The 12,243-nt window shown below is 40.9% G+C and overlaps 1 protein-coding gene across 1 annotated transcript; it reads left to right on the top strand.

The window, feature by feature from the left end:
* The first annotated feature begins 1,736 nt into the window (after positions 1 to 1,736).
* Positions 1,737 to 9,380, top strand: LOC106750005 (AP-2 complex subunit alpha). Its single transcript, XM_014630010.1, has 14 exons — positions 1,737 to 1,868; positions 2,550 to 2,638; positions 3,349 to 3,560; positions 3,628 to 3,821; positions 4,255 to 4,486; positions 4,923 to 5,031; positions 5,123 to 5,766; positions 5,836 to 5,967; positions 6,045 to 6,242; positions 6,417 to 6,751; positions 6,855 to 7,123; positions 7,242 to 7,386; positions 7,796 to 8,003; positions 8,088 to 9,380. Exons 2-14 carry the CDS (start codon positions 2,575 to 2,577, stop codon positions 8,163 to 8,165), a joined length of 2,820 nt encoding a protein of 939 aa, XP_014485496.1. The 5' UTR covers positions 1,737 to 1,868; positions 2,550 to 2,574; the 3' UTR covers positions 8,166 to 9,380.
* The last annotated feature ends 2,863 nt before the right edge of the window (positions 9,381 to 12,243 follow it).

The raw sequence follows: 12,243 nt of genomic DNA, 5'->3' as shown, positions 1-12,243 counted from the left end.
TATTTGCTTGTTAACTTAAAACTTTCAATAAAGTTAAATAAAACTTTCAATAAAACGTGATTTTTCTTCTATATGTAAAATTGCCAGTTCAAAGTCATTTTGTAAGCTTCTGCAACAAGCTTTTTATTATTTAATGGCAGAATTGGTAAGATAATTTTTATTTTTAACTAAATTAACAATTAATGGCTATAAAATTAATATTACAAAATTAATTAAGCAGTTTACAATGATTTTAATATTGATGAATTATTTTAACTTATATTAAAAAAAGTTAATAAGTTAAAGTTAATGCATTTAAAGTAACTAAGTTAAGTTAAAAGTTAACTCATTTAAAATTAACTAAGTTGAATCAAAGGTTAATAACCTTTTAATTTAACTTTTAACTGATTAACTAGTTATTACCCAATTCTGTTCAATAATAATTCGCGAGTGCACAACTGGATAAATAAAAATCGCTTACATATTATTTGTTGGGGCCTCCGTGTTTATCAGCTTTATCAACACTTACCGATTTTCTTTCTCTTGGCTGTTCTTGAAAACCTGATACATAACGGTCGAATTCTCAACTGACTGAACATCGCAGCGATTGAGATAATCGAAATATTTCGATACGCGCAATACTTCATTCCTGTTACGCTCGACGAATCAGACACGTCCATTGTGTTCAAGTGGTACGTCTCATCGTTGGGTCAGATATCCTTTTCATCCATTTCAGATACAATAAGCTACACTATTGTAATTTTTACCGATGTTAGATATCGTTAAATTTTTAATATTTTTTAGAATATTACTAATAATAATAGATAATCTAACTGTTAGAACTGGTAAAGATTAATTAATGAGCTGCCTACCGCCATCTAGTAGTGTTTTGATAAACCCGTTAGACGCAGGCAAGGTTTGAGTATCGACGTTATTACTTCGAATTCTCCGCTACGAGGCGCTACGAATTTCAAAAAGAAATCGGGGTCGTAGTACAATTGAACAATAAGTACGATAATTGGTAAATAGTCAGTTATATTTGTCATTTGTTTCACTTTCTTTTCAATTGTAATTCATTCAATTTGAAAAAATATATTGGAAGATACATATGTATACAATCAGGGCACACATCTATCTGTTACACTAAAATAATGAAGGATTTAAAAAACTACTTAAATGAAAGAAGAAATTGCTGATTGCAATCGAACCGAAAAAATAGTTGGGTTTTTACGTAAAAAATTTACGTCATAAAAATATAAAAAATGTATTTTAAAGGGAAAACCTTCACCTTTTTTTTTCAAAGTGAGTTTCTTCTCATTCTTTACGCTATCTGCATTTATTCCATTTCATTCCAGTACGGTGGCAACCGAGAGAGCAAGATGAAGAAACAAAGCCGAAGCTCCTTGCGCAAGTCCCGAAGAAGCAGCAATGTTTAATAACCCGTTTGTCCGGCGCACAATCATTAGGAATTCCGTCCGATAAAATCAACCCATCATCGATTTATCGTTCCCGGTAATCTGCGTGGGGTGGGGGAGCATAACCTTTTCGTAGAGGTACAATAATCACGGTGCATTCACGGTTGGATTGCCGCAACACACGATGCTTTCGTGCAGCGGATCAATCGACGTGCGTTACCGCCGTCGTCGAGCTTCGCTCGACGACGGTACGGGAGAGCGAGAGAGAGAGCTTCGAAATACGAAAATGCACGCGCCAGCGCGTATCACGCGTGCGCGCTGGCATTTGACGTGCGGCCGTCGTCCGTCAGAGCTAGTCGACGGTTGCAAATGGCGACAGCCACGAAGTCTCTGGCACGGGCTCGCGATTAGTTCCACGCCTACCGTGCGCCCCGCGAGCGAGCCGTGCGTGCGACGCAACCTCAGGTCAGATCGGTACGTATCACCGATGATTTCGGCGAGCTGCGTCGCGATCGGACGGCTATAGCGCGCCGTAGAATTCAGCGGGAACGCGACGCGACCTTCTCTCTCTCTCTCCCCCTCCCCCTCCCTCTCCGCCTTTATCACTCTCTCTCTCTTTCTCTTTCTGTGTCTCGCGCGCGCGAGAGACAGCTTTCGCCCTCGAAGAGACGAACGAAAACGCGGATCGCTCGTCCGGAACTTGGCTGTGTCCGATCGATCGATAAGTCGCGATCGTCGCCTCCTCCGTCGGCTTCGGTCGGCACGATCGTGCACGGATCCGCCGGGAGAGCGGACGCGCTGTCAAAGACTTTGGCGTGTCGACTCTCCGGCTCGCGTTGTCCCGTCTCGTTCTTTCCTCCCGGACGTCGTTGCGGGCGTGAGGGTAACCGCGAGAAAGCCGAGCCCGAACTTCGACTCCCCGCCGGATGGCATACTTTCTGACAGCGCGCTCGACGGGAATATGTATTGTTAGGGAACGCGAAGGAGCACACGATAAGGAGCGCGACCACGCGTCCCGCTCGCTCGCCCGGTTGCGTCAGAGGTTCTCGGCGGTGCGACGAAACAAATACCAATTACAGTATATTCGCGAGCACGCACGTCTCGGAGGGGAATGAACGTCGAGTGTGTGTTTTCATTCTCGGTCTCGGTTTGCAGGTAGCTCGAAGCAAGACGAGGCAAAATGCCAGCCGTCCGAGGAGATGGCATGCGTGGATTGGCGGTGTTCATATCGGATATCAGGAATTGTGAGTACGGATCCTGTGCGACGGTGTATGTGTGTGTGTGTAGCGCATTCTGTACGCATGCATGTGTGTAAAAATCTCAGTGTAATATATCTTGTATAGCGTCTTGCTTGGATATTTTTCCCCGTGCAAATTTATATTCGCTCCAGTACTTTTGATTGTGACGAGAGAGATGTTTCATTCATTTGTGATATTGTGCCATTGAAACTGGTATGCGGAGCATTTATAATGCAGAGAGGAGCGAAAGGGGGCGGAGTTCTGATATCGGCCTATCTTCCTGATAGAGCTGACTCTCGAACACCAATCTGCTGGCACATTGACATTATTAGCCGCAGATTTATGAAAAAAACAATTTCAGGCTCCCTTGACGTATCTGCCTATTAATGGGACTGATCGAACGGATTATATTTTGTAACTATTAATTAATCGCGCTGTTAATGCCTTTGTATCATGGTTTCGACTTTTAATTTTAAACGACACACATGAAAGCACCTCAGCCTTGACACCACGCCAGTTGGCCTGTTGCCATTATTTTTTGCATCGGATATTTCTATTAATGTGTTATTACTGATCAATATTCACACGAGAATGTATCGTCCATAAACCTGTCACATCGAAGAAGATATTGCCCTTACTCTTCTGAAAGAAGTCACTGTTTCGTCGTTTCGCAGTTTCGTGTGGATTGGCTAAAATGAAACTTCTTTTATTATCAGGTAAAAGCAAAGAAGCAGAAATCAAGAGAATCAATAAGGAATTAGCGAACATTCGCAGTAAATTTAAAGGGGATAAGACACTCGATGGGTATCAGAAGAAGAAATATGTGTGCAAGCTGCTGTTCATTTTTCTTCTTGGCCATGACATCGATTTCGGACATATGGAGGCTGTCAATTTGCTGTCATCGAATAAGTATTCGGAAAAACAAATTGTGAGTATAGACGCGCGATTTGTGTCTTGTACGTCGCAAGATCAAACGTTATCCCGGTTGGTTTCAGGGTTACCTTTTCATATCAGTCTTAGTGAACACCAACAGCGACCTGATCAAGTTGATCATACAGAGTATAAAAAATGATCTCGCTTCGCGCAATCCGATTCACGTGAACTTGGCGTTGCAATGCATCGCTAATATCGGTAGCAAGGAAATGGCGGAGGCTTTCGGCAATGAGATCCCGAAGCTGCTTGTTTCAGGGTATGTTATCAGCCCTCGACATACGTAGATCCGTACTTACGTAGAAAATTTCTTACCTGAAATTTAACGCCAATCGATCGAGCGGCTATACGAGACCAATGTCTGCATTCTATCATTGTTAACGATGTTGTCGTTGCGCAGATATATTGCAGAAAAGATGCGCATTGCAAGTTAACTATACATTCACGAAAATCACGCTATGGTGGTACGGCTCTTGTTGTGTTTTTATTCAGGCGTTGTGCAATGTGTATAAAGTAGATTCAACATATGGTAGATTTTTATTTAGTTAGAGTTTTGTGCGTGATCATCCACCTACGTCAGTCGAGGGCTGGCTGTATATTGATTTGTAAATGATGGCGTTAATCATATTCACAGCTCGCGCGTGATTCTGATTAGATTCTGATTTAATCTTCGAACGATATTTGTCGACCAGAGATACCATGGATGTTGTGAAGCAAAGCGCCGCGTTATGCCTACTGCGTCTGCTACGAACTGCCCCCGACGTCGTGCCTGGAGGCGAGTGGACGTCTCGCATAGTCCATCTGTTAAACGATCAACACTTGGGCGTTGTAACAGCCGCGGCGTCGCTCATAGATGCTCTCGTGAAGAGGAATCCCGAGGAATACAAGGGCTGCGTCAGCCTCGCAGTTTCGAGATTAAGTAGAGTGCGTTATCAAAAGACATTCCGATACTTTCGGACTTCCGGTGGAGAGATGCTCGATCTGGCTTCTGGCTGTGTCCCTTGTGGAAATCTATTTCCGGTGTGTCGTAGACACGTCGGTTCAATTATTTAAGATAAGAGGAGCGACCGTTCTCACGAAACGTCAGAAACAGATCCACGAAGGACTAATCCGGATACCTACGAGGCACAGTAGTTCGAAAGTAAAAATTTCTGACCGAAACTCTGAATCTTGATGAAAGTAATCTTTGCGTACGGAAAATATCTTTTAGGAGAAAAGCAACTGTCTGTGAGTGATTTTTCTTTTTGTCTTTTTTTTTTTTAATATATACAAAATGAGTTTCGGCCAAGAAATATCTATGTACCAGACCAGTAAAAACAACGGCAAGAATGATTTTTTATGCTTTCCTCGCGATTCGCAGATCGTCACGTCGAGTTATACAGATCTGCAGGATTACACGTATTACTTTGTGCCAGCTCCGTGGTTATCTGTCAAGTTACTGCGTTTGCTGCAGAACTATACGCCTCCAGGTATTTAATTCACGTGCGGGGTGATCACACCTGAATATACGTCTTATAATATCTCGTAACGTGAGTTCAACGCATGCCTTCTTTTCCGTAGCCGAAGATCCGGGTGTAAGGGGCAGATTAAACGAGTGTCTAGAAACGATATTAAACAAAGCTCAAGAACCACCAAAGTCGAAGAAGGTGCAGCACTCGAACGCTAAGAATGCTGTGCTCTTCGAGGCCATTAGTTTAATTATCCACAACGATAGCGAGCCAAATCTCTTAGTGCGTGCGTGCAACCAACTCGGCCAGTTCTTGTCGAATCGCGAGACCAACCTGCGATATCTGGCACTCGAGTCTATGTGCCATTTGGCCACTTCGGAATTCTCGCACGAAGCGGTAAAGAAGCATCAGGAGGTGGTCATATTGTCGATGAAGATGGAAAAGGACGTCTCAGTGAGACAGCAAGCGGTAGATCTGTTGTACGCTATGTGCGATAAGAGTAATGCCGAGGAAATAGTTCAGGAAATGTTAAACTACCTGGAGACGGCAGACTATTCGATCAGAGAGGAGATGGTCCTCAAGGTTGCGATTCTAGCCGAGAAGTACGCGACCGATTACACTTGGTACGTCGATGTAATCCTGAATCTAATTAGGATAGCAGGTGACTACGTATCCGAGGAAGTCTGGTACCGGGTCATCCAAATCGTTATCAATCGTGACGACGTTCAAGGCTACGCCGCCAAAACCGTCTTCGAGGTAAAACACGTCGCTTTCTTTCTTTGCTCAAATTTATCTCATTTCTCTCTTTTTTATGTGACGTTTTAGGCCTTGCAAGCACCCGCCTGCCATGAAAATATGGTCAAAGTCGGTGGTTACATTCTCGGGGAATTTGGTAATCTCATTGCCGGCGACCAACGGTCCTCTCCAGCCGTTCAGTTTCAACTGTTACATTCCAAAGTGAGCCATGTCGCGAAGGATTTGCGTCGACGAACGTGCATGAATGTAAACATAATCAATTTGTCTGTCTTTCGCAGTATCATCTGTGCTCCCCTATGACTCGAGCATTGCTGCTTTCGACGTACATCAAGTTCGTTAATCTGTTCCCTGAAATCCGAAGTCAGATACAGGATGTCTTCAGGCAGCATAGTAACCTGCGCAGCGCGGACGCCGAGCTGCAACAGAGAGCGTCAGAATACTTACAACTGAGCATCATTGCCTCCACCGATGTTCTGGTATTTGAGACAATATTCATTGGAAAAAATAGAACAGACTTATCGGGCTTAGGGTATTAAGAGAATGGTTTGCTCGTAGTTTTAAGACAATGTTTTGCGTTCTGAATCTTTCTCCGAATTATCGTTTCTTTACTTCTTTTTTTTTTTTTCTTTTATCACATGGCATCTTCGTAGGCCACCGTATTGGAAGAGATGCCGGCGTTCCCCGAGAGGGAGTCCTCCATTCTCGCGGTGTTAAAGAAGAAGAAGCCGGGTCGAGTGCCGGAGAACGAGATCAGGGAGAGCAAGAGTCCAGCGCCAAACGCCAATCATCACGCTGAAGCTCCTGCCGTTACTGCGACTGTCACCGTCAACAATTCCTCCGCCGATCTGCTGGGATTGTCAACTCCACCCTCCTCCCAACCGACTAGCAACACGGGCGTACTGCTCGATGTTTTGGGAGATATTTACAACATGCCAAACAAAGTTGGTGCCACCAACGGCGCGCAAAACACGTATAATCCTAAAAAGTAAGACGTATACCGCTTACTAAAGGAATAATGAGGAATGGAGAAATGTCAACGCACATATCGACGTTGCAATGTGACGCTTCATCACTACTTTTCCTTCCAGGTTTGTCTGTAAAAATAACGGTGTCCTGTTCGAGAATGACTTGATACAAATCGGCGTAAAGTCCGAGTTTAGACAAAATCTCGGGCGCGTCGGTCTTTTCTACGGGAACAAAACGCAGTACGCATTACATAGTTTTCAACCGTTGCTCTCTTGGACGGAAGAGAATCAGGCTAAGTTAGCGGTGCAAGTGAAGCCGATCGATTCTGTATTGGAAGCTGGCGCGCAGATCCAGCAAATGATCAATGCGGAATGTGTCGACGATTATAGCGGTACGTAGACATATCGATTTCAATCCTCTTCTAATATATTTAAAATTTAACTTGTGTGTGCCTATGCGCGTGAATCTTTCCCTCTTCGATTACATCTTACGCGTGTTTTTTTCGACAGATGCGCCGAGTATGCTTATCTCTTTCATTTACAATAACGTGCCACAGAAAATTACCATGAAGTTACCTTTAACGATTAACAAGTTTTTTGAGCCGACGGAAATGAACGGGGAATCGTTCTTCGCGAGATGGAAAAACCTTGGCGGGTACGTCACGTAAATACAATACAATAAAGAATATACGAGTGAGATTTTCGAGATGTACGATCCTTGTGTAATTGGAAGAGACCAATAAGAAAGTCGGTGCTGGTAAAAAATTTGTTGTAAAATTAAAAAAAATTACTTAGCTCACAGAATCGATGAATCTAACGTCCAACGTTTCGGTCATAAATTCCGATCCTCTTCAGTGACAATTATTGATGATTTTTTTTAATTCGCAACTAATTACCAGCGCCGGTTCTTGTTGGCTTCTTTCAATTGCTTAAGTACGATACTAACAAAAATAACTAAGTAACTGGTAATAACTAAAAGTAACTAGTTTAATAAAAAATAATATACAAAATCAGTTGCATCGACTTGAGATAGAGCGTCGGTTCTACATAAAATTCGTTATCAGGGCGAATCAACAACGCTCGCAGAAGATCTTCAAAGCGCAACAACCGATGGATCTGACGCAAGTGCGCACGAAATTGCAAGGCTTCGGGATGCAATTACTCGACGGCATTGACCCGAATCCCGATAACTTCGTTTGTGCTGGAATTGTTCATATGAGGGCGCAACAAGTAGGTTGCCTGTTGCGTCTCGAACCTAATAAACAAGCGCAGGTAAGCTCATTTTGGATCCTCGAATGTTTGCAATACAATGACACATCGCGTTCTCGTTCAAACACGAAATTCTTATTCTTGCAGATGTTCCGTTTGACGGTCCGTTCAAGTAAAGAATCTATGTCGGTAGAGATCTGTGACCTGCTGGTGGATCAATTTTAAGCGGCCTAGCAGGCGTGAAATGTTGATGAGAAATAAATATCACGTCGTGAGAGGACACATATATTGTTACTGCGGGAGGATGTCATCTCGCGTCGTTCAGAAAGATACTGATGATTATTTGTTAAGAGATATTCGCGCGTTGTACCCAAGCTTACACTCACGACTCTCTTATGAGACCTATATCTTCGTGTAGGTAGTTTCGTGTCACCGTGTATCAGTTTGATCGAGAAAAGCAGTAGATGTGAGAATCAAGTCCACCGGAAGTCGTGCGAAAAGAACGAAGGACGTAAAGTGGCTATGATAGACAGTATTATCGCATAATCGAGGATAGTGAGGGTGCAGGTTTATACTCTAACGGATTCGCACTCTGTATTGTATGTTTACGGTTACGCGGATAAGTGCGACATGGGGAGAGCGAGAGAGAGAGAGAGAGAGAGAGAGAGAGAGAGAGAAAACTAGATATTTTAGCTGAACATGTACGTACATTATAGAAAAACCACTCGAGCCGCATCACAGAAACAAAGCATATATATATTTTTATTGAGTTTTACAATACACGAGTTTCCCTCTTTATCGTTGCGATCGATACAGCCCATAATATCGGAAATTTACTGTTGGTTCATCGAGGGTGAGACATCTCTTTGTACGTGAACGTCTCATTGTTACATCTTTTCATAGCCTATATCGTGATTTTCGTTCGGTTTCGCTAGTTGTGTTAGCATTGATACTTCGCCATAAGATTGCCGCGTGAGCGAGAGTATAGATTTGGGCACAATGACAATAGTTGTATGATACTAGCTGTTTATTATTATAGATATTCCAGTACAGCTTGGAGTCTCAAGTCCTGTTCCAATATTTTCACGTTTTCTACTTTAAAACTAACAAAAATAGAAGGAAAAGTTTTAATAAACATTGGTATTGAAACTGTCACTTTCTAAGATACAGCCTTATCTCTTGTTTAAAATGTTTCTCCACGGCAAATGTTTGAAATGACTACCATGGCAAAAGCCACACACGCGTCGATATATTGTATCAGTGATTGCATGTTTCAATATTCCAGGCTGTTTTCTTGTGAGATCGCAGGCATTTTATATATATTGCTGCAATTCTTGAACATTTTGCAATGAGATGGGTAGGGAGAGGGAAGGAGAGAGAGAGAGTGAGAGAGAGAGAGAGAGAGAGAGAGAGAGAGAATACCATAATTATAAAAATATATTAATATATAAGTATATATTACATATAATTATAATTATACATTAATATTATTAATTAATAATATTATAATTATATGACATAATATTTATTGATAATATAATATTTATTCATATAATTCATTCACGCTATAACTGAGAGGAGCTGTGTTTAAAGAAAAAGTGATAGCTTTGTAGGACTCATGTTTATTAGAACTTTTGTTAGTTTTGTGGTTCAGAATATGTCTGCGAATTTTTTGACAGGACTTCGGACTCACTCTGTATATTTAACGGAGCTGCAAATTAATTATTGTGTAATTAATAGTCTATATTTTATTGCTCCCTGTCATGAACTTGAGTTTAAGAACAATTTTCTAGATTTCTATATCGTCGACGTTAATGTATGAATCCATGGCTGGTCATTCCTACATTCGCGAAACGAAATTCCACGCGAAGTATGTTGTACACTCTCGATCGTACATCGTTGATTGAAGTCTAAATGTTTACGAGTTAGCGATTTGTAACTGTAGAGGTACGTTTCATCGTCTCCGGAATCTTACGTAAGATGTATATTTCAGTAGAGTACCATGTACAGGCAATATATCGCGGTGAAACCGACGCGTTTAAAACTTCGCGGAATGTGTTTTATAATATTAACGGTTGGAGCAGCTCTAAGTATGATTTAAATGTCGCTTTACGACGATCGTTGATGCGTTACCGATTTCGTAAGGCTTCACGTATAATTGTACATATGAAATCTGAATTAATTACAAATGGCTATAAACATTCACGAGACACGCAGATTGCACTACTCGTAGTCATACAAGCTCAAATTGTTTTCTTACTCGTCATTTATGCTTTATTATTCAGGGAACTAAGATGTATATTTTTCATATTCGTATAGTGTAAATCTATGTCTAATGCCCCTATTATATCCCCCCTCCCTTCCCCCCTCTTTCTTAGATTATGTATATTAGTCGTATTTTAATTAGTGATCGAGTCGAGAGAACACGGCGCTATCAGTTTTTTACTTCTCGATTTACTGTGCATATTAAGATTTTGTTATTATTTTTCTTCCTTCCTCCCTTTTTTAAGATTATACTCTATTTTACGATACCAGACGAGATGCCAAGTAATTGGATATTTTATCGTTATATAGATATACAATTGTAATCGTTGAATCATAAGCAATGTAAAGGAAAGCATGGGCGTTTTATATTTTTATCTCCCCTTCGTATTGAACATAGTTTTAGCAGAACGTTTTACGAACAGTGTGTGATATTTCTCTTGTTCTAAATTGTGTATTTCACCGTGTGTTTCAATCGAGTCTTTTGATAGTAGCACTAGAAGTCGAAGATTAAAGATACAATTTTGTAAATCGCTGTTAACGTAATAATTAGACATCTGATATTACAAACAGATCTTCTGCCATCACTAATCTAAATGTGATACAATTTTTGGTACTCTGCCTGTATATACGATGATTCCTTCAGCAATATTTTTTCTCCTTTTTTTTTTCTTATGATATCACAGTGAGTACTGTTTCCTAACAATATATTATTAGACATCTTGTAATTTTTACCAAACTTATTGCACGAAATAATCTACTTTCGTTGAATACCACCGTGAGTCTCACAGTGTGCATAGATTCGTAGCGTTTTATCGAACTTCGTTCTTTCGAATTTTGTGCAGCCGAAAGGACGAAAACAAACTGATTGACGTGCACCCTCGACTACTATTGACCGCCAGTCATGGATTTACATGGAAGACTAACGTTCGGTAAAATTATGCTTTCTTCTTGTCAAAGACAACCAACGAGATTTATAATAATGATGTCCCTTCGTCGCGTTCGTACGCGTAATTATACACGCACACACACACACACAGACACAGACATATATGTATATTTACACATATAAGATGAGAATCGTATTGCGCTTAGATTTAAAAGGCTCGGGTACGGTCTGACGATTTAAAATGAAGAAAGGCCATCAAAACATTGATATTGCACGAAACGAGTGCGTCATACTAATTAAACATGCTAGAAAAATTTCGTGCGNTATATATATATATATATATAAATAAAATAAATAATATATATACATATTATTATATTATATATATAATACACACACACATACACACGGGATGAGCCACTTAACTTTAAAAGCCTAAATATATGAAAAATAAAGCAAAATAGAAAGAAATATTCCGGACATTTCTTTCTATTTTGCATTATTTTTTATATATTTAGGCTCCTAAAGTTAAATGACTTATCTTGTATATAATATATAGTAATTATATATTATATATTTTTTGTAATATATTATATTGTGCGTGTATATAAATACACACGTGCGCACACATACACACACGCATATAGATACCTTCATATAAATACACGAATTATGATATTGAGAAATGTGTGGCGACACACGGTTGTTAGATTATTGCCGCGGCGGCGCCCTGATCAACGATCGCGATCGAAGCCGTCGACGCCAGTACGATTCGATTATTCGAATGCGGACGGGATATTTTCGCGATTCGAATATCTCGAATGGTACTGCCCGTGCGACTCGTTGTTAGCCTACTGTAGAATTTACGATTATTTGGCGAATTGAATACTCGCGGGATATTGATAAAGAGAAGATAGAAAAATAAATACCACTTCGTGTGTGCTTCGTTGCCGTTTTGTTTTGCGCCGTGTAGAGCCTACCGTCTCTTCTACTTCGGAATTGCTGCGATTTATTCGCAGATCATCCGAAGATACTCCGACATTCGGATATTCGAAACGTATTAGTCTTAAGAGTGATCTTCCGATTGCGAGAGAAGATTAAGATCAGGAGAGAGAGAGAGAGGGAGGGATATGCGCCGCGACATCCTGGAGC

This window comes from Dinoponera quadriceps, unplaced genomic scaffold (assembly GCF_001313825.1).
Source record: "Dinoponera quadriceps isolate SergipeBrazil2010 unplaced genomic scaffold, ASM131382v1 scaffold37, whole genome shotgun sequence".
Classification (NCBI taxonomy): domain Eukaryota; kingdom Metazoa; phylum Arthropoda; class Insecta; order Hymenoptera; family Formicidae; genus Dinoponera; species Dinoponera quadriceps.
The sequence above is the reverse complement of the archived record's forward strand: the minus strand, read 5'-3'. Positions and strand labels throughout refer to the sequence as shown.